Source organism: Vicugna pacos, chromosome 7 (assembly GCF_048564905.1).
Source record: "Vicugna pacos chromosome 7, VicPac4, whole genome shotgun sequence".
In the NCBI taxonomy this organism is placed as follows: domain Eukaryota; kingdom Metazoa; phylum Chordata; class Mammalia; order Artiodactyla; family Camelidae; genus Vicugna; species Vicugna pacos.
In genome coordinates this window covers 46,946,185-46,968,650 of record NC_132993.1, presented here as the reverse complement: position 1 = coordinate 46,968,650, position 22,466 = coordinate 46,946,185, and the positions used below count along the sequence as shown (strand labels likewise).

Genomic DNA, 22,466 nt, shown 5'->3' with positions numbered 1-22,466 from the left:
GTATGTTAAAGGAAAAATTCTCCCACTCGAAGAATAGCCCTTCTAGACGTGAGCTTGTCAATTACAGCAATTCTGCGGTGCTGCACCCTTTACATGAAGCAGTAATTTGATTGAAACATACTGCGAAAGATTAACATGCAGTGATTATAATCAACAAACTGTCATCCACTAGCATTCCTTCCTCACACTATCTGAAGCACACACTCTCATACAGAAAAAAATCACTGTTTTTTTTCCCATTTTCTGATAGGATGCTAAATTTTGCTTGAGGATGATCGATCTCACAGCATTTTAAAACACAGACAACATTTGATGATCTCCCTTTAAATCCTTCAGCTGAGGAGATGACACACAAGACCTGAGAGAGAGAAAGAGATGGAAAGAGAGAGTTTTCATCCTTTGACATTGTCTTAAAAGTCTCGAGTAATTTCATTTGCTGGTGTAACAGTAAAACGATGATTTTACTTCAATTACTCAATTGTCAAACTCACTTTTGACACAGTATACAGTCTCCATGAATTTCAGAACCGGCTACTCCTTTCAAATTGCTGCCCGCAAAATGCCAGACTTATATCACAAATTTAAACAAGTTTCTGGAACTACAGCTGGACACTGGCCAAATCACAAATATTTCTATCAAAGGATAGTATTAAATATGTCACCAGATCCCAAACTCACTGAGAAAATATGGTCATTTTTTAAAACTTTCAGATTTGGGAACAGCATTTTCTTTAAAAAAAATCCATTTTCCTTAAAAAAAAAAAAAACTTACAAGAACAAAACTCAGCACCGAGCTAACTGAGAAACTGCTAGAAAGATGATAGACTATAGAACAATAGATAGAAAAATAGAAGTAGCAGCCTTTGTTCCCAAAGGGTATATATTAGGGAGGCAAAATATAAGGGAAAACTAAACAAAGCTATTATCTTTCTCAAACATATTTTTATGACAAAAACAAAGTTATACTGGATATGTGTTTCAAAAGCAATCTTCACCCTATGTCAAAGAGACTACACAGAGTTACGCCAGCATTTTACTCATATAATTATAAAACCGAAGACTACTGGGACCTCATAATTCTACGTGAACTTTGTGACTTACTAGACAGGGTTTCTATATTTTACATTTTAAAAGATCGTAATTTTACGTATTCTGATTCTTTGAAAGTGGATAATTTGTGTACATATTTATGGCAACTCTCAGTGTACCAGGGTATTTTATTATTTGCAACAATTTATCCGCCAACCATTCTAGGTAATTATAACCACCACAATGAAAGAAATACCTAAGGTTCCTCACAGTTGTCTATCTGAAAAGATGAGTGTCAAACTGAATGTTTGAGGTGGAGGAAAAGCATTTCAGGGGAAGCAAACAAAACGTAAATAAGGCAAATAAAAGGTGCAAAGGTGAGTAAAGGAGAAAGTCCATTCATTTCTACGTCTTCCATTCTGGCCACAGTTTACACAGGGAAACCCTCATGGTTTGGGGGGCTGAGGACATCACCACCAGGACAGACTTCACAGAAACAAACAGTCACATGTGCATTTCATTTAGAACACAGTGTGAAGGAAACTTTCAAAGATCCTCTGTCTTACTTCCCGGCTGTAGGAACTCACTCTGGCCCATCAGAAAGTTGTTGATATTTTCCTTAAAAATATTCAAAGAAGGAAGTCTAAAAACTCTTGTTAGGATGCCAAAGATTTTTGAAATCCTTAGAGTCAGGAGACTAAGAATCTAATTTCTAAGGTAATTCTTGTCCTTTGTGTATTTCATTTTCCATTTCCTATCTTCAGATCTTCTTGAATTTAACTCCTGACAGCTCTACAATATTTTAGTTTGTTCCCAGTGTGCTTGGGACTTGAACTTAAGTATTGGAAGAGATCATGTGCAGTAAATACAAAAATGATGCAACTAAAAAATGCATTCCAATGATCCTGTCTCATCCTAAATAGGGATTATTTCCCTGAAAAGTAGGCTGTACTCCTACTTACATCCTTATCCATTAAACACCTCCCTTTGCCCATTGGTTATCCTGTAATGAAAATGTCCACATTTCCATTATTAATCAGCGCATGTTAATGACCTTATGCCTCAGCTCTGTCTCACTTCATTTCACCTTGCTTCATTACCAACAAGAGTATTAATTAACCCACAATCTACTGGCAGTGTAACAGCATCAATTCCCTTGTTATCATACATAATATCACATGTTCAAAGGTGGGTGAATAGGTCAGTTCAGAAGATGAACACCGCAAATGAAATCCACAAAGACTGATTTTTAATCATTTCTCTTATGAGTGGTCTGATACAGCATCAGCTGAAACAAGGACCTCTTCCCCCACAAGGCCCTTCTCTAGTAACCTTCTTGAAGCAGTTAGCTCAGCCAGTGGCCAGCCTGCTCACAGCTGGAAACCAAGAAGCAGGTCTTTGTGCTGGAGATTTGATCACTCTTTAGTGGCTACTGAAGCACTTGATGTGGGGTTGATAGCTAGAGCTGAATAGGTTTTTACTTCAAGTCTGCCTTTCATCCATGATTCTAGTCAGTAGACAGAAAAAAATGGTATCTGGGATAAAGTTAGGAAAATAGGTGGGTTCATCTCCAGATTCAAATGATTGCTGTATCTCTGAAGCTGCTTAGTTAACTTCTTCCTTAGCATCTGTGTCCATCAGATGGAGACTTAGTTAACTTCTTCCTTAGCATCTGTGTCCATCAGATGGAGATAATCATCCTGTACAAGCGTCCATCTAATGGAGAGGAAGTCTGGATGAATGGAGTGGTGTCAACTCCTGGCTGTCAAATCTGGAAGGGACCTCAGACGTCATGTGGTCTAAGTTCTTTGCTTTCACAAATGAGGCAACTGAGGAGGAAATTTCTACACAATTCTAACTATCTCATCACTTTATCAGTCTTAACTTATAAAGTCTTCCAATGCTTCAATTACAGTAGGCAAAAACATTACATTCTCCCTATTAGCAATCAGGAGAGAAGTTAAGGGAACTGCCAAAAAACCAAAGCAAACCAAAAGCACAAAGATGATAGAGCAGAACAGAAACCATGTCCTAATATGAGCACTTTTACTCCTAGTTCTCGCTCTTGATGGCACTTTGGGGATTTTCACTGCCACTGTGGATCGCTGTTTCAAGCTTTCACTTTATCTGGAAAAACAAGCCTTCACTGAACAGTGGGGCTCTGTGTCGGCATCTGAGGCACACACCCTGGGCAGCTGGAGGTGGTGCTAATGAATTTATTTAGTCTTTCATTGATTTTCTCATTAGCATGTGTGCAAACAAAATTAACCTAATATTTAAAACTGACAGTTTCATAAAGCTGGAAAAGACCTCAAGTGGCAACCTAGTTCAGCTTTTTGTCTCTGAGAAAGCTATTTCCACAGGTCAAGATGGTATAAGGCTGATATCAAGCATTTCCACGGATGCAGGTTCTATGACTTGACTTCCTGCTGTAGCAAGTACCATCTGGGTATACCTATACCTACTTCAAATTCCTTTTTACTTCTTTTATTTACTTTTTTTTTCATTGAAATCTATTTCCTTTGGTTCTGAACCCTACCAAATAGGACAAGAAGTTTCATATCAATTCTCTGTAATACTTTAAAGATGTTAAAATATCCTGTTGCTTCCTTATTTTTAAAGACATGTGGATATAGTTATCCTAAACAAGACCCTGCGATGAGATTGGTTATTTAACATCCGTTCATTTAACATTCATTATTTCCCTTTTTGTTTTTGGTCTGACTCCCTCCACTAAAGCGTAAGCCCTGCGAAGGTAAGGAGTTTGTGTATTTTGTTTACAGCTGTATCCTCACATCTAGAATAGTGCCTACACAACAGGTCAGAGATATCTGTGGAAGGAAGGAGTTAAATATTTCTAAGGTATTCATTCCTGCGCACTTAGAAATGCACTGTTACATTTTATTACAGAAACAATGTGTAAAGTTAAAGTAAAGGGATTACAGGGGACGGATAGTGTAAGAGCTAGGATGTATTATATTTTATCACTGGAGGAAAACCGTCGCTTTTCTTCGGCAACAGACTGTTTCTGAATACCCCAAAACGGCTTGGTACTAAAACTCCCTGCAAATGCATTTTACTAGTAGGTGATACATCGAAGCTATTCTTTGGAAATGTTACAGCGTAATTTCTCAAAGGAACTTAAAAAGTTTCCCACTGGACAAGGTTATATACAAACATGCTTAAATCATCATCAGGTATGGCCACTGAGACTTGAATTCCAAGCTTGCTACCCCATCAACACTGTAACTGCTCTATGAGGCCAAAGAAACGCCAACAGTAATACAAGGTAACGTGAAGTCAGACCAAGTAGTCTAGGTCCATGTACCACAGCTAAGTGATGGTAATGGCAGCATAAAATGACCACAAGGTTCTGGAGGTCGTCTACCTGAATTCTAGGGTCTCCTCCAGATCTAGATAGAACTCTATGGTTCTGTGATATACTTTGAAAGCAAAGGGACTGATATAAATCTCTTTGGATCAAAGCATTTTAGAGATGAAAGACACTTTAGAAAGCTTCTCAGGTATACCTTGCTCAAAAATCTCAGGCTGGTTTATTAATGGAGCCCAGATCTGGGACCCAAGGCTGCAGAGTCTCATTGTGGTACCCTTTCTACTCTCCATGTGCATATTCCCCTTCCTTAACACGCCATTTCTTACAGAAGTGAGCACCCATGGGCTGTGAGTCCTGAAGACCACCTGGAGATTTTTGGAGTGTGACAGAATCCTGACAAAATTCCAGGTGGGTTTTGCTCACTGTATCATCACCTCCTCCTTCCAAGAATCAAGAGAGCAAACAGCTTTTGTGTCCAGTACTTCTGTTTCCTCTGATTATTTCCATTTTTTCAACCATTTCAGTGGATGGGTCAGCAATGCAGGCTTGTGAATTCTGAACATCACAGGCTGCAGAGGCTCCAGAGCAGGGACCAGTGGACACGAGGCTGAGGTACAGCCCTGCAGAGGGAGTGGGGAGGGGAGGTGGAGAGAAGGGGAAATGACGCCCCTCACCCTCAGAGGCAAATAGACAACTATTGGAAACTTGGAATACGTCTTCAAAAAAAGTGGGGAGACAGTCATCGTCCTAGTTCAATGGCTCTCACCCCCGGCTACACATTAGCAGCACCTGAGGAGCTTTTAAAGCTCATAAGGCTTAGGCCCCAATTCAGGTCAAGTGAATCAGGGTCTCTGGGGTGGGACCTGGACAGTGGTTTTGAAAAAGGCCTCATGTGCTACTAATAGTGCAGCTGCGGATAAATCCACTGATTTATTTGTTACATGACACCACAAGAATAAAAAGATAAACCCAAGATAATTTTACATGCACATTAATGGCACAAAATCATGGAGAGCTTTACCACCATTTAAAAACTTCTGTGCCTACCCTCAGAAAGTTCTAGTCCTGCAGAAGCCATGGTGCTACAGGTCATCAAGGTCTTGCCACCTGCAAGAGAAGGCCTGGAACAGAAGCACCCAACATCTTTCCAGAAATCCTAAAATGTAGGGAAATCAAGGCAGAAGTTGTCTTCTCCCTAAATTGTCTTTCCAATGAACAGGGAAAAGGCATTCTTAATCTTCCTTCACCAGAAATAGGAATTGAGTATTTATGACAGGCTTGGTGCTGCCAGGAGGAAGAAGATAAAGTCACTGAAAACTGGGGTGCCTGTCCTGGCTTTACTCAAGGTTCCATGAGTACAATGTTCCAAAACAGCCATTAAGCTGGTGATGGAGAATAGCTTTTGGACTCTATCAATTAAGTGAGACACTCGTCTGGTATAAACCAGGTACTTTCCCAGAGGTTGCTACCTCGTTACAAAGGTAAGGGACTCACTTTCTCAATGACATCATCAGCCTATTAGGAGCTGTTGAAAGCACACCCCCCGCACTCAGGCATCCATGCCTGGTCAAAGCAGGCTGAACAGACATTTCCCCCGAGTACACAACATACTGAATGTTAACCTCATGAAGTAAAAACACTAGCCATACCTTGAAGAAAGCAGGTCAAGCCTCATAAGAATCAGCTGACAGGCTTTACCTGGTTCCACTACCCCATTCTCTGCTTGTTTCTCTTGAAAACCTGTAAACCATTAAGTTCACCTGCTTCAAAGATGAATAAAAAACTAAAAAGTGGAAAAAAAGAGGGGAGTGAATAATATATTTCCTCTTGCGTTTTTCCTAAGGTAGATCCATCATGATGCTGATGTCGAAAGAAAAGTTAATAAGAAGGTTCTTCTCTGTATAATCCATCTGATACCATATTCCCACGCCCATCCCTGGACTGCGAAACAGAAATCGCCATTTCTAACAGAAGCATCTCTGGACAAAACAGACTTTATCCTTCCCAGGGCGGGGAAAGGGTTAAAGAGGGACAGCAACTGCTGCAGACCCAGGCTGACAGTGGGAAACTGCTCCTCCAGCTCTCCAGCAACTCTGCTCATATCAGACTGTTTTTCTTCCTTCTTGCCTCCCTTGTAATTCTCCTGGGCTGGGAATACCCAGTGATGTCTGCCCTATTTCTGGGGAGATGAAAGATAAAACTGCTGGATTTTTCTCTAGCATTCCAAATGCTTCAAGTCAGAACCTGAACCTTGAAAGAGAAGGAAATCTTTGAAAACAGCTTCAATCACTTTCCATGTTCACAAATAGATATTCAGTTACCAGACTCAAATAGTTTTTCCATTTTAAACAATGAAGAACTATTCATTCATTCGTTCATTCCACAGATATTCACTGGATGACTTTTTGTGCCTGTTCCTCCCATGGAGGAAAGGTATGCACAGGGGATTATGAAAAGAAGCCTGCTAAGTGTGGTGCGGATCACATCAGTTAGGAAAATTGCTGGTAGGCTGCTTGCAAACATCTCAAGTATTATTTTTTGCTTTTAAACATCAGTTTGATATGGTGATAGACTACTATATGAATTGTTTTCTTTCTTTTTTATTGAAGTATAGTTGATCTACAGTGTTGTGTCAATTTCTGGGGTACAGCATAGTGATTCAGATTATATATACATATATGTATATATATATTCCTTTTCATTATAGGCCATTACAAGGTATTGAATATAGTTCCCTGTGCTATACAGTTGGACCTTGTTGTTTACCTATTTTATACATAGTAGCTAGTATCTACAAATCCCAAACTTCCAATTTATCCCTCTTCACACCCTTTTCCCTCCTGGTAACCATAAGTTTGTTTTCTGTCTTCAGTCTGTTTTGCAAATAAGTTCACTTGTGTCCTCTTTTCTATTCTATTATTGATTCAGGTAACAACAAAAATACATTATCTCACAGGCCTGGCATTCTCCTTTCTATTCCATTCAGTTACGTAAACTTTTTTCCCATTTGCATGTTGCCATCAATTAGTAATCACTTCAACCTGTCCTTTGTGAGTGTAGGTCTCTTCTATTAGGCCTTGCACCTACATTTTCACAACTAAGTGACTTTTGCAGAGAAGAAATAGGAAATAACTTGCATCTCTTGTTTGGTTACCTTCCCCAGCCTCTGTTGGGTACAGGAATGTAAGAATCCAGAGGAGGCTCATCCCAGTCTTCAGGACCACTTATTTCCTCCCAGGTACCCTTTTCCCTCCTCATTGCCATCGGGGGCCATGTGGACAACCACCATATGGCTCCACCCGGCCCCATATGGTTCTGTCTCCCTAAAAGGGCTCTCAGGAACATAAAAACGCTGCTGTATACTTTTATTGCAGCCCTGTCTCATTTTCCTCCATCTGTCTTCCATATGTTTATGTGACTCTATTAGGCTCTTGCACACAGAGGCCTTTTACAATGAAGCTCACCAGCCTGACCAAGATAAAGAACTAGAATTCACCTCTGTCCATGAGGAGGGGCCTCAACTGCTTTAAACATGTGATTCATTTAGCATTCAGACTAGAACAAACTCACAACCACTTCTCTTCAATTTGCACACAAAACTGATTTCATATTTATATTTCTTTTCATTTTCACAGCAAAAGCCACATGGTGGCTTTTCTGTTGTCTTTTCTCCAAGTGCTCTTAGCGAAGTTTTGAAGAAGTGCATGTGACTTATACATCAATCACCCTCCAAAGTTGAGTTTTCATTTTCATAAAACTCTCCTTTGATCAGAGGAAAAGTTGTTACCATTTTTCCCCTCAAGTGTCTCTGCAAACATCTGAAGTTTCACATGTGTCCTCTGTAAACTCTAAGGCAATGAGCAGGGGTGAGGAGGGGCTGACCCCAACTGGGCTCTCCCTGTCCCGTGAAGGTCATGCCACCAAGTCCTGGTCCTCTTTGCTGGGCTCAGCATGTCGCAAGTGACAGATTTGATCCCAGGGTTGATATAACTGAGAGGAAACTGGGGGATAACAGTCACCAGACCCCAGGTACACCACCATTTCCCAGCAGGAGGCAACTTCCGGCATTACTGTCAGTAATGAGGGTGATTTCTCATTCCCAGTGTGGAAAAGTGGGAACCTGTTAGTGGGCACCTAGGCCATCTTTCACGAAAAACTCATGACAACGAGAAAGAAAGAAAAGAGAAATCAAGTAGGCCTAGAAATAATGATTTCTACTCTTACTAATATGACCTAGACACAAAGTCTTGTCATATTCACTAGAACTGTGGTGCTGTTAAGAAGAAAGCATTCAAATGCCCAAACCACTCCCCACGTTTAAAGGTATCCTCTTCTAAGCAGATAATTAGCCTGTAATCTAGTCCAAACCACCAGTGTAAAGCAGTCTGGCAATCAGGACAAGGAAAATTATGGCCAGTTCCATGATGGTTATCTCTGATCAAAATAATCACAAATGCACAGAATATTAATCGACAGACATACAAAAACAACCCAGCAAATGCCATGAAAATATGTTCTTCTTTTAGCTTATCTGTGCATAAATGACAATTACTGATACTTTCCCTCCAACATACATATGCAAAATAATGTGTATTTGAATTTTGAGATCAAATGATAAATAACATGACTATAGGATGCGTGATTGAGTCATTTGGCCTTTTATTCTTCCCCTCTGCGTACATATTTCACGTCTTTGTTTCTCTTAATGTCCTTTATAATGCATTATAGAGCCACACATCAATTAAGTTCAGACAAAACTACTGGGACCCAAGGAAACTCTAGTTCCCACCTAAGCTGTCATTTCACAATTCTGCCTGCATGAGAAAAACCTTAAGAGTTACTTTGGACTAATACAACCTAAAAATGCCCGTTATTGATGCAGTCAGTATGTTGCAAACTGTGGGCATCACAGGTGCTATGGTGGCAGCAAAAAGTGCCTTTTAGTCAGGGGCGTAAGTTACAGAGTTTAGGCTGTAGCCAGAGGCCTATTCACTGGAATAACTGCTCCAGGCTGGAACAAGTGACAAATTCCGATTAAGAGAAGCAAGTTCTGTCCTTCTGTGATAAAGGAAGTAGGGTAGGTCATGCAACGGTCGCGTTTCCAAAAGTGCAAGGGTGACAAAGCCAACTGGATATTTTGCTCCCAGATTAAGTAGAAAGGACAAGAAGTCTGGTCAATAAGACTTAGTGAATTATCATTTCTGCTCTGAGAAGCTATGAGTATCATATTCTGCACAGCAGGGCTAGCTCTGAGCAGTTTGTAAACCACTTGGAAAAAAGGCAGAAGTTGCTGCTAAGCTGATAGCTGCTGAGCAGTTGCGTTAATTGTTGACATTTCGGCCGGGAGGCTTACTACCCCCAGCTCAGTGCTTCCCGCAGGCCAGGTAAATGCTTGCTGGTAACCCCCACCCTTCAGATTCCTTCCCACTGAATAAATGCAATTGAATGCTGGCCTCTTGCCAACTGCCTTTAGGTGAGATCTAGTGAAAATTGCCAAAGAAACAAGAACATCTGCCTTCATACCATTTTCTTTGTACGGCTGCTTCCCAGGAGGCTGCTGGGATCTACATGTGTCCATTTACTGGATTGAAACAAAACAGCACGAGGCCAAGGGGGAGGCGCACAAAGCATATGCTAGTTCAGCCTACCCTGGTTTTCGCCTACCGCGGGAGACTTGCCCCTACGGGTGCTGACAAGGGCAGCCGCAGCTGTGAGTCTGGAAGCAGCAGATACCCGCTGCCTTACCTGTTTCTTTGTCCTGGACTTCTTCCAGGTGCAAGTCATTCAAAAGGTGCTCCAAAATCTTCTCCGGGGTCCCAGACACAACCACGTATCTGTCAGAGAGCAGAGAGTCCACCGAGTCATCCTCTGTGGAGGACTGTGAGCGGCTGCTCCATTCCTCATCCTCATCCTCCTCGTCAATGTATTTGAAATAAGGCACATCGAAGGTAGGCAAGGGCAGCTCTCGGTCTGAAAGCGAGGCGGAATCCTTCCTCTCTAAGTGAGGGTCAGAGACCCTCAGCCGGGAGCTGCCCATTGTGCGCGGCTAATAACAAAGGCATCCCCTAAACGCTACAAGATCTTGCCATCTCTGTCCTTTCACGGGGAACCAAATCCATCTGGCTGCTAAGAGCTCCGCAGTCAGCTAGAACGCTGGAGCTCGCTCCGCTGGAGAGGCGGAGAAAAAAGGGAGGGAGGGAGGAAAGAGGAGGCAGAGAGAGCGAGTGAGATGGAGCGAGGGAAGGGGAGGCAGGCAGGGAGAAGGAGACAGGAGCGCAGGGCTTCGGTGGAAACTCACCTCCAATCACTCTCCACACTCCCCGCCTGGGGGGCTGGGCGGCAGCTCTGCACTTTCTTCAGCACCAGGACATTCTGGTCCTGCTCCTTAACCTGAATGGTCGTCACTTCATCATCCTGCTTTCATTGCAGATGGGAGTGATGGATGGAAGAAGGAAAAAGGGAGAGAAAATTAAAGAGGGGGAAAAAAGAGAGCTACTAAAGCTGCAGCGTTTTCTCTAGTTGCTTTCCACCGTAATTTCTTTATGGATTCAGAACAAATTAGGAGAGTCTGGTCAAGAATTTCCCTCTAGGGATACAGTGACCAGGCTCAAGTTCTCTGGACATATAAAGCATCAGAAAGACATCCATACTTTAAAGAAAATTGGAAAAAAATTAAACTGGGGATGAGACTCAGTTCATTTTTTAAACTACCTGAATGATCTGAATTAAGAAATTCAAAGTTTCAAAAAGACAACATACTAACTTCATGGGCACTATACTCTCTTTTACCTGGTTAATACTTCTTAGGCAGTCACTATATTAAAATTGGAAAATCATATAAAACATCATTTAAACACAAAATAGTGAGCAAGCCATATTAAACAGTGGATACATAAGTCATATTTATTTACATCACAGCCTGATTTGAAAAGTGGGCAAAAAACCTACTCATTCTATCATTCAGTTCATTTATTTCCCCCACCCCACAAAACTGAGATGGCCTTCACATTTACCAGGTACTTGTTTTGTCAGAATACAAGCAAAAATGCATCTCTAGTTCAAATCTCATCTAGCCTGAAATTTGGATGTCACGGGTGAGTGCACTGACTTTCTTCACCTCGGTCCTTTTCAAAAAGGAGAGAAGGCTGAACAATCACTCATTTCTGCACACACAGCTCGCACAGCCCCGAGCCTGGCGTGGCCCGCTGACGTGGCTCTGTCGGGTCTGGCTCGCTGCTGACCCAGCAGTGTGGAGCCGGCCCTGAGTGATGAATGCTCCCAGGGTGTGGAGTGTGAAACCCTCCCGACCAGCGATGCCCAGCCAGAGGAAAGGAGCCGGGGAAAACAGAGACACAGGTTACAAAACTAAGCTTCTGTGTTCCTGAGGGTCTGAGCAAAAGATGGAAGGGAAAAAAGTTGACAGCACATAGGCTTCACCTTAAAAACCACACTGCCTCTTGAGAAACGGAAACAAGTTCTAAGGCTCCTAGCCTGTTTCTGTTCCTGGCAGAAAATTCCACCTATAATTAGGTACAAATATACAAAAAGAACGTTTTCCCCCCAGTGGATAAAAAGTACTATGCCCTCATGCCTTGTTAATCAGGTCCACAGGTCTACCGGAGATACCAATGTATTTTATTCACCTTTCATAAGAATCGAAAGGCACTAGTCTTGTCATAATTGACAACCAAATAAACGAGAAAATTATGGTTTCAACTCCCAGTGTCCTGATTCCTAAGAAAATACAGCGGCCTAGTCATTTGGGTCCTCCAGGATCTTCTTAAAAACAACAAAATTATACTGGTCATTCTAAACAGCGATATAATTTTATGATCATTCTTTTTTAATCTTTTAGTCGCAAATAATTTTACTATGTAAAACTGATGTATTACATTTCAGCAAGGTCAGACGCGCAGTTACTGTGGCAATTAATGCTGGATATTCATTGTTAAACTCCCCGAGGACGGCAGTGTGACTCCTGTAACATGAATACCAATGTATAATTGCTATCTTTCATTTCTCCAAAGGGGTTCTTTTGTTATCCATGTGGCTGAAGTAAAATACGGTGGCTGGAGAGAGGGGCATTTATTGATTAACAACAACAACAAAAAAAGGGCAGAATTTGAGTCTGGGATACTGAGACGCCCAGAAACAAATAATTCAGTAAGCAGCAGGTCTGAAAGGACAAAAATCCTTCCCCTGTCTTCCTCTTGTTGTAAGCCAATACTCATTTCACACGAGCCTGCTGTCATTCGGAAGTACATTTTACATTCTCTGTGCATGTGATATATGGCATTATTAACTTCCACGGGCCCTGCACATACATATGGATGGGAAGGGCTTCTCTCATGTCTGTGTAACTAATATGTATTACAGGACTGTGCATAGAGCAACCACACTCTGCTGGGCAGGGGAACAGCTGAATCACACTGATGTACTATCAATAGCATCTTATGTCATAGTGATACTTTCCATTTTGAAAACCTGTTAAAAAGTAAAGAAGCGAAAAAGCAGAAAGAAATCAATGCATAAAGGGAGACAAAAGACATCATAAAATTGCCATGAAACCATAATAAGAAGGAAAGTTAAATTAATGCCTCCCAACTGACCCATGCGCCTTTACCTAACTGCTTTTCTTGAAAAAGAGCAGAAGTACCACAGTTGAGGTTCTGGGTATGAAACTTTACTCTGGTGCTTGCTTGGTAAAGAATAAAAGTATTTAGGGAAATAATGACAAAAAATATGCTGAATGACAAACAGCTTATGAAATGCAAGTAAAGCACTAAAATGCTTAATTTATAGTCAATCATTCCTTTGGGTGAGGCACTGTGCTGGGTACTAAGTGGCAAGCAGAGCTGAGTAAGACAAATGCCCTGCCCTGAAATGAAAGGTAAGAGCCCCTCACAACGGAAGTCTAACCTAGTGAGCTCCCTAAGTGGGGGCCACACGCGAGGGGTAGAACCCATGGGATCAGCCAAGATGACTGTGGATGCAGAGAATGAGAATTGCATTAAACGGGACAAAAAACTGGTTCGGCTGAGACTGATGAATCTAGTTTTAGGCAACTGATGTTTCAGTCCTGATAATACATCACGCTGTAGATATTCAGCAAGCAGTTAGAAATAGAGAATCCGGCCTCTGGACAAAGGCCAAGGACACAGACAACTTTGTGAATTACTCAAGTTAGGGAGCAGATGAGACTGTTAAGGGGGTGCAGGAGAGAAAGAGGACTATGAAGATAGACAAAGGAAGAAAAAACATAGAAAGCAGGGGAAGAGGGTGGGGATCAGAGTAACGGAGGAAATCTAAGTATAGAGATTCTGAAGAGTAAACCACCATGAGCCAGGAGATGTGGGAGGGCACTGTCTCAAGAGATTCAAGGAGAAAACCTGTCTGATGTTGTCAAATTTACAAAGATGATGAGTCTATGAAAAAGTGATGACGGGACAACGTTAGGTCCAGAGGCGGGAAGAGGAGTATTAAGGTGTGATGGATGAGGAGGAAGGGCACACGCGGGGAAGATCACCTCCTGGGAATTTCACTACAAAGGGAAGGAGTCAGGCTGAAGAGGGTGCTTGGCCAGGAGAGTCAGCAAGGTGAGGGGGCAGCTGAGAAGAGGCAACACATCACGAATACACACAGCGGGGTTAGGCTATGAAAGAACTGAGATCTCCTCCTTTCAGAGAGGATCCCAGGAAAGAAGATGGGTTGAGATTTAGGAGAAAAAAAATTAAAGTAGGGAAAATAAGGAAGCCGAGGTAGAACAAACGGATGGTTTCTAGCTTCTTGATAGAGTGGGAATTGAGACCATCTTCCAGAAGGAGGGGGTTCAGGTGACGTTGGTGGCCTTAAGAGAAAACTGTTGGGAAAATGGCTTTGGTGGGGGGTGCAACAAGAAGTAAACAAGTTATGAATGAAAGGACTGCCAAATGGCTTCGTGATGCTGAGGGCAGAAAACACATGTTTTTGGTTTATATGGCCTTCTACTGAAGTGCTCAGAAACCTGCAAGGGGAACAGTCAATGATGGGGCCCCAAGAGGAAGGGACTGGCAAAGGGGTGACAGGAAGGAGTGAGGAGAGGGGTTCTGGACCATCAGCACACATGCCAACAGCTCATCACTGCATGGTGTCTGTCTGGTCAAGGAAAGGATTGACCAAGAGAGGAGCTGAGAGACGGGGGCACCATGGATGGGCTGAGGACAAGTCTCCACAGGAGTGCAGGGGGCAGGCAAGTGGCAGAGGAGGAAGGAGGTGGAGGTTTTGATTAAGAAGGTGAATCTCTGAAGTGGAGCAGTTCAGAGCAGTGAAGACAGAGAAAGAGAAGCAGCCCCTGACACCTCGGAGCTGGCCCGGTGCCTGGTCTGGGCCTCAAATTCTCCTGCTGAATGTCAATGATTTTGTGAAAAATCAACATCAGATAAGGCCACTCTGTGACCATGGTGGAACAAGACAAAAACACGGCCACCTGGAAACTATAGCTGAACACAGACAAAGCATACACATTGGCCATGTTAGAAAGTACAGGGAAGCCCAGCTAACGAGTGACTGCTGCTTCTTTTCCAATGACAGCGTTAGCTCTGCTGCCCTCCCTAGAGATATGATTTAAGATATCGGCCCAGAGGTACCCAGGTCCTGATCTAGAGCGAAAGCCCTGCTACTTTAAGCCCTTCCCGAAGTCACCAAACACAAACCCAAGTCCTTTAAGTACTTTCCTCTAGCACCTTCTTGTTCTGAGCTCTCCCATGGCTCCCACGGTGTGAGGTCTCCATCACTGCACCACGCAATAAACCCAACTTGCTCAGTTACAGGTGTGTTCCTGGTGGTCTCTGGCTAGAGGACACTGACCACTGATGAGCGTTCTAAGATGCTGCCCTGCCACTGGCACGGAGTGGTGTGGAGACGGTGGTTACTGGAGTCAAGGATAAAATGCATTTCCTTGTCAGGGGGAAGAAAGAGTCATACCCAGGAATATTCCTGAAAGTGACTACAGGGAACAGGGCTCAGAAGATGGGTGACGTCGGAGAAAGAATGCCTGAGCAGGAGGCACAGACCTCAGGAGAACAGAGACTTCTGCAGGGGCAACACTGAAGAGGAAGGCGCAGTGGGGAGCGCGGCGTATTCCCAGAAGGCACTGTGCTCCCCCACGCCTTGGCCCGCGGCGCTCAGCCCTGGCTGGTACAGGCTCAGTGAGAATCCTCCCCTCTCCCTGATACACACCCAGCTCCCAGATCTGCAGAAACCAGGCCATTCCCACACTCTCCTGAAGGGATGGTGGGAAGAACAAGAAACTCCAACAACCGGGCCAGACAGATTCTTCACAACTTTGCCAGTAGGATGCAGTCTGGGATGAGCGGGGAGCTGGGGGAGGAGAGGAAGTGCAAGAGTAAACAGGTGCCCTCCGATGACAACAGGGGAGGGTGAGTGGTAAGAGGGAAAGCCGCCTAATCACAGACTCACGTGACCTTGTGAACAGAGTCTACCAGAAATGTGAAGACAAAGGAGGGTTCCCAAGTTTTCCCTGCTCATCCTCATTCCATTCTTCAGGTGACGAGCTCCGATTTCTTCTCTTTCTACGGCTGCACTGCTCTCCTGCCAGTGAATTCTAAATGAGTAATAGAACCAGTCCCATCGACTTACTTTAACTTTCATGATCTAGATCAGCTTTTAGACTTCTAAATCAAACTTTTCCTCATTCGTTTATTCACATGAAAGACATCTATTTTTAAAAGGAGAATATCTATCGAGTAATAAAAATATTGATTTTTTTTTTAAAAAGTAAGGTGAAGAATTGACATTCACAGTTTAGTAGGTCTAGGCTGTCCTGAACCAAGTTTCTGACTGCATTTCTATTTTCACTCATCACCAGGGCTAGCAAGAAAAAGTGATTACTAGGGGATTTCTCAGGCCTGCTGGAATTGCCACAACTGCTTGCTAGGGTTTCCATTATCTCTGATAATGGAAAATCTTCCTCTCCCAAGTGTTCACATAAAGCAACCACTGGCATGCCGCACGGCATCGTGTCCCTGCTGCTCTGTGAGCACCGACTCTTACAAGAGCGCTTAACTGGGGGTTCATGGATGGGCTCTAGGGACTTTGTACTTTCTCTGAAAGTATGTAAAATGTTTATGTGTAGGCACATTTTCCCAGGCAGAGTCCAGAACTCTCGGTATCATGGACGTCTACGAACCCCAGAAGGTACTAACTGTTTGGTACAATGAAATTTCTACCTACCACCTCATCTAAGGAGCCTTCTTTGACAAATCTGCCAATAACACTGCCTATCCAGATGGGATGCCCCAAGAACCTTGTCATAACATCCATCACACTGACCTTGGATTATCTGCTCCTTCTGGTTCTCCAGTACATGATGACATTTTGAGGGCAGGGACTGTGACTTCTATTTCTCTTCCTAACACACAGCTCAGGGCCTGGCACGTGATACTGACTTGATAACGTTTGCTGAACGTGCAGGTCAATGGGTAGGAAGACAGTGGACAAGCAAGTGAGTGGCTTACCTTTACAAGGCAGAATTCTCTCTCACATGGCTTGGGCTCAATGGTCACCCTCCTCGGATACCTCCTTTACCTCTCCACTCAGCCACTTTTTTGTTACAATGCTCATCACACGAGATAACTGTGTTTTAAACTTGAGTGTTACATTTACTCAATCTGTCAGAATTCGATCAAACTAAGCTGACCCATAAGAGGCCACATAACTCATACAACACTGGGAAGGAATTCACTAAATGGTACTGTCCCTCATTCTAGGGCACATGGGAAAAAGGGTGTGGGTGTGAACAGGTCACACTCTGGGCTAACTCATGAACTGGGCAAGGTATGTATTTTGTGCCCTCTAAGCTCCCCTTCCTGCCCATTAGGCCCCAACCAGGATCCTCAACATGACCCAGTGCTCCATCATCAGACTCATCTGAGACAGGCAGCACCAGGGAATCTTTCAGATGGAGAACACACAGAACCACCCAGCTTGACGCCATGGCATTCAAGAAGTTGCACAAGTAGCACCAGTTTTCCCTCAAGTCTATGAACACAGTAACTGAAGACACTCACGTATTCACAAGAAGGCATTTGCTATGGACTGAATGTTTGCATTGCCCCTTCAAAAATTCTTCCGCTGAAACCTAATCCCCAATGTGATGGTGTCTGGACATCGGGACTTTGGGAGGTGACTAGGTCACGAGGGCAGAGCCCTGTGAATGGGGCCAGTGCCCTTATGAAAGAGGCCCCAGAAAGAGCCATTGCCTCTTCTGCCATGTGAGGTCACAGAGCAATGACAGCGTCTATGAACCAGAAAGCAGGCCCTTGTCATATACTGAATCTGCTGTCACCCTGATCTGGGACTTCTCAGCCACTAGAACAGTGCAAAATAAATTTCTACTGTTTACCCAGTCTGTGGTGTTTTGTTACAGCAGCATGCACAGACTAAGACAGCACTTAGAGCCAACAGCTTGTTATAACTCCTTCCATCTCACAGCATTCTTGGTCAAACTTTTACTCATCCTACAAAGTTCACTTCAAGAATCACCTCCTCCAAGAAACCCACCCCTCTCCACCTTCAGTCTGGTGTGGCTGGCCCTTCTCTGTCCATGTGAATCCTGCTGACTCTGCAGATTCAAAGGAGCATATATGGATAAACCTCTCTGTCTCCCTTCTAAAGCATAAGCACATTTATGGGCAGGCACCATATCTTCTTCAACTTTGAATTCCCAACAAATAGCCAGGTCTTAGCACTTCACAGATGCTCGAAGAACATTAACTAAATGAATCACTGAACAAACTAAAAGAGGAATGGATAAATGTGTATTTCATAGGAAAGTTTGAGAGACCAACACATTCAGACTCAAAGGATACACTTTGAGTGGTGAATTCTGATGGTGCTGACATGGAGGACAGTCTGCTGAGAGGTGCTCTTCCTAAAGAAGGGTCACCCAGCTACTGAGGTGAGGGGTAACACTGGCTGCCCTATCCTGCGCCTTGATCATCAGCTTAGCTGGGACACTCAAACAGATACAGGTAAACTGAAAAGAAGAGTTCTATGCTTGTCACACTGGACACTGATAAAGACAGACAAGGAGTTATGAGATCAAAATGATCTGCTCAGGGGGGAGGGAACAGCTCTGTGGTAGAGCACATGCTTAGCATGCACGAGGTCCTGGGTTCAATCCCCAGTACCTCCATTAAAAGGAAAAATGACCTGCTCTAATTCAGGCTCTTGGCCTGAGGGTGGTTAATGTGAAAATCACTAAGGAAGCCCCAGGACTTCGCCAAAATCCAAAAGAACACATGGTAAGTATTTTGTGAAGGGTAACGCTTCACGCAATCATTAGTTATTGGACCATTAAGAAAAGCTAATATAATTTCATCTCACAGGGTAAAGGTAACCACAGCTCAAGAACTAAAGAGACAGCAGTGCCACACCAGCAAAGAGACCCACTGGGATTGGGCAATGAGGGAGGGATCCAGCCCTGAGCGGGCAGATAAACCTACAACATTATTTAGTGAGGGTTTACCACATATCGGGCAAAGCTGAGAGTTGAATATCCATTATTTTATCTAATCATTACAACAATTTCTATGAGCTAAATACTATTAAAACCCCATTTTGATAAAGTAACTTAGCCAAGCAAGATCACAGGGTGAGGGTGTGGTCAAGCTGAGACTGAGCTCGGACACACTCAACAACAGAGCTCTTAACCAAAAGCACAGACATCCCCTGCAGATGGTCACTAATACGCATCAGAGACTATCACAGGGGGCTTGGTCTACCCCGGGGCTGACGGCCAAAGCAGGCCAGTCTGCTCGGGGGGCGAGGCAGCAGGCTTGTCAAAGTCATGCTGAGTTCTCAGAGAAGAAGAGGGGTGACAAGGGCTGAGCACGGTGTCAGGGCCACAGCTAAACCAGCTCAGGCCAGGGCAGAGCTCAAGACCCAGCAAAGGGAGAATGAAGGGCTGCCAGGAACAGAGTTAAAAAAGGCAGGGATTAGAGGAGTCTGAGTCTGGTTCCCAAACAATTAGGGTACTCAGACATGCAGACTAAGGCTGGGGCTTCCGATGCACAAGCTGCCCTGGACCTAATGGGCTCGAGCACTGGGCAGACACTGAATTGTACACTTTAAAATGCTTAAGCTTATGCTATGTAACTCTTAACCTCCCATAAAACAAAACAGGGCCCAGGTGTTTGCTGACTAAGGTACACGGGACTCTGCCCCAAACTGCTACAAGAGGGTCTGGGAAACATGTCTTTTGAGGTACAGTTCAGGTAGCTGGAATGTCTATTAAATAAAAAAAAAAAAAAGATTGGGAGAATGAAACCATAGTAGGAAAGTTTAACTCTCTGAGCTACCCTGCCCTGTGGGCAAGGTACTGCAGAATTACTCATGATGTTCCAGAAAGGTGACCTTCCATTAATGGGTGGCTAGTTAAAGGAAGCAGACTGAGGCTCAGTTTAAGGAGGTATTGATGATAGAAGCAGATGAGCTGTCTCTCAAACTGGAGCAGAACCTGTCAACGATATTACTGACAACTGATACGGTTCTTCAGTGAGTGAGGCTGGACAAGATGACTTCGGTATTTTTTCCAATATTGAGATGCTACAAAATTCAGTTGTCTTGACTCCACTTTTCTCAGAGAAACTCAAAGCGCAAGCTCTCCTAAGTAAGAAAGCTGCATGTCACTTGGTGGTCAGCTATCTCTCCTCATCCTGTACCACAGAAATTCACACACGGCTTAGCAAACCAAACCACCAATGCCCGCATCTTATTCTCTTCCTGTAAATGTGGGGACAGCAGAACTGGAATACTTATCAGGGGGAAAAAAATCTCCTCTGGCCAAGAACAATTTTCTCTGAGAACAAACTTCACAGAATTTGCTGACAATGTATCTCATGATTCTCTTTTCTCATGGAAAAAAAAGTAAACAGAGCTTTAAGAGAAGAAAAAAAGGTCAAAAGGATATTGCTGGCAAAGATAGACCTGATTAAGAGAGCACACTAAGGGAAAGATTAAGCAGATGTGTGTCAAGGTGAGCGATGGTTTACATTTACCAGACTGCCAAGTGCTGGCCTGACAAACATCATTTGTGTGGGTGACTCTGGCAGAGAGTATTTAAATAATGATAATTAGTTCCTTTTTTAAATCCTACACATATTATGATTAATAACTTAAATTAAAACCCACATGGCACTAATAGGATTCATCATCCCCAAACTTACAAAATCTAGGTCAAGTCTGACTTTCATAGGATGAAAGCAAACACAAAGTTGTTATGGAACGCTCTGGACTAGGTTATGTTAGCATCTCCTTCACTGACTTCATCTAATTCCTGCATGCTTTATTGTCTAAATGCTCCTTCTGGTCTAATACCTACATCAATTTACTACAATTCAGATCCTACAATGTGCTTCATACTCAACACTCCCCATGTGACCCTTGGGAGTTATTAAATCACACAGGTGTTACTGGGGTTTTTTTTTAATCATAAAAGCTTACATTTTATTAAATCTTTGCCAGCAAGCCCTCTAGTTTCAGTATAAAAGTTCTTGGTTGATGACCAGATTTCTAGGTGGAGATGGAGGGGAGAAGAGAAAGGAAAAATGGCAAGACAAGGTCCACTCTGACAGGTGCTGCGTGAGAACAGGGGCTTGGTCTGTTTTGTTCTCTGTGCTGTCCCTCCACCCAGAACAGCAGTGCCTGTTAAATGAGTGAATGGCCTGGTGAATGATGGATGACCGGGCAAATAACATACATCGAAATGCCCAAGATCAAGGACAGAGAGGTCAGCCAAGGCCAGGAGGAGGGGTTCAGCCACAAAGAGAGTCAGTCCAGGGAGCAGGTTAGGGTAGAAAGGAGAAATTTCAAGACTTAGTTAATGCCTTATGAGGCCCTAGTTTTCGGGTGGGGAACCTGATTATCTGCAGGGAAGCAGTCAACATTCTTTAGCATCAGAAAGTCTAAAGTCTAAAATGCCAGCAGCAAAAACAAGGCATGCCATCAGCCATGGTCATGGGTGAGGCTGCTGCCTGCTATTGCTTCTGATGTCCCCTGGTTGCAGATATGGTGCTTATTTCATTCTTCTGAGACTCATGAGTTACATACACTTGCTCTGCTTAGTGGGCCCAGGGCACTGTGCAAAGGCTCAGCTGGGCTAGGAAATTACTAAGACTCACCCCGTGGCTTCTCAAGTTTCAAGAAGCCTACGTCAAAGGGCAACTGAAGGCACTGCCTTGTGCATACGTGACCTGATAGAGGCCTATGTGAAGGTAATTCAGAAGAAATGAGGATGCCTTCAAATTCTAAATTAGATCATTAAGCATTTCCTAACATGACTGGGGTCACTGGAGAAAAACTTCATCTATCAATACTTTGAACATGTGCATTCCACCAATCCATGGCATCCAGGCAGACGGTTTGCACGGTACGTTCACGGCAGATTCTGTCACACTGGGATTTGCAGAAAGCTGGGATGACTTAGAGCTGGGAACGGCCCTTATTTCTACTTCTCATTATTGATACAGCTTGACGGCCCTCAAAAGAGAATACATGTTAACCTGAGACTAAAAACAACCTAAAAATCTGAAATTTTGCTTCCTAGGAAATTTTTACAGAAATGACAAATACAAATTTTACACAGAAATAGCTTCTAGTTCCCAAGAATTCACAAATCATTGTGTGTGTATGTGTGCCATACATGTAAAGTTATTCTAAAGGGAAAAATATCAATATTGACACTTTCCCCAAGCAGACCAAAGATGAGGTGAAAACCTATGGCAAATCATGACTTGGACAAAATATCTACATGCTAGTTGCAGATATACTTGTCACCTGGGATCTGAATAATTCACAGAAGCAGTTTTACAGACGCCTTTAAAATCTGCATAACAAGAGGACACATGGAATTTTAGAGCAGCAATTGATGGCTTCTCCTGACTGGTTCCTATAGCTTTGGCTTCTCCCAAATTCCTCTTGCATGAAATTCAGTTGTGTTTGGAAATTCCTCCTGACTAAGAAAAGATCTAATTTATAAACTGAAATTACTTGAAAAATCTAGCTCTTGACTCTGGACGGACCCAGTAGGTGTATTCTTCAAATC

General features: G+C 43.3%; 1 protein-coding gene across 5 annotated transcripts in view; it reads right to left on the bottom strand.

Moving 5' to 3' along the window:
* The window catches only part of RAPGEF5 (Rap guanine nucleotide exchange factor 5), a 269,897-nt gene that overhangs the window by 57,254 nt on the left and 190,177 nt on the right, over positions 1–22,466 (bottom strand). For 3 of the 5 annotated variants that reach the window (XM_072964867.1, XM_072964864.1, XM_072964866.1), the window contains 2 exons: positions 10,662–10,780; positions 10,109–10,197 (listed from right to left, as the gene is read on the bottom strand). In XM_072964867.1, coding sequence (XP_072820968.1) covers positions 10,109–10,197; positions 10,662–10,780 — 208 coding nt within the window. Of the gene's footprint in view, positions 1–10,108; positions 10,198–10,661; positions 10,781–17,430; positions 17,567–22,466 lie in introns of those variants that run through there. The other 2 variants (XM_072964868.1, XM_072964865.1) reach the window with 2 other exon arrangements.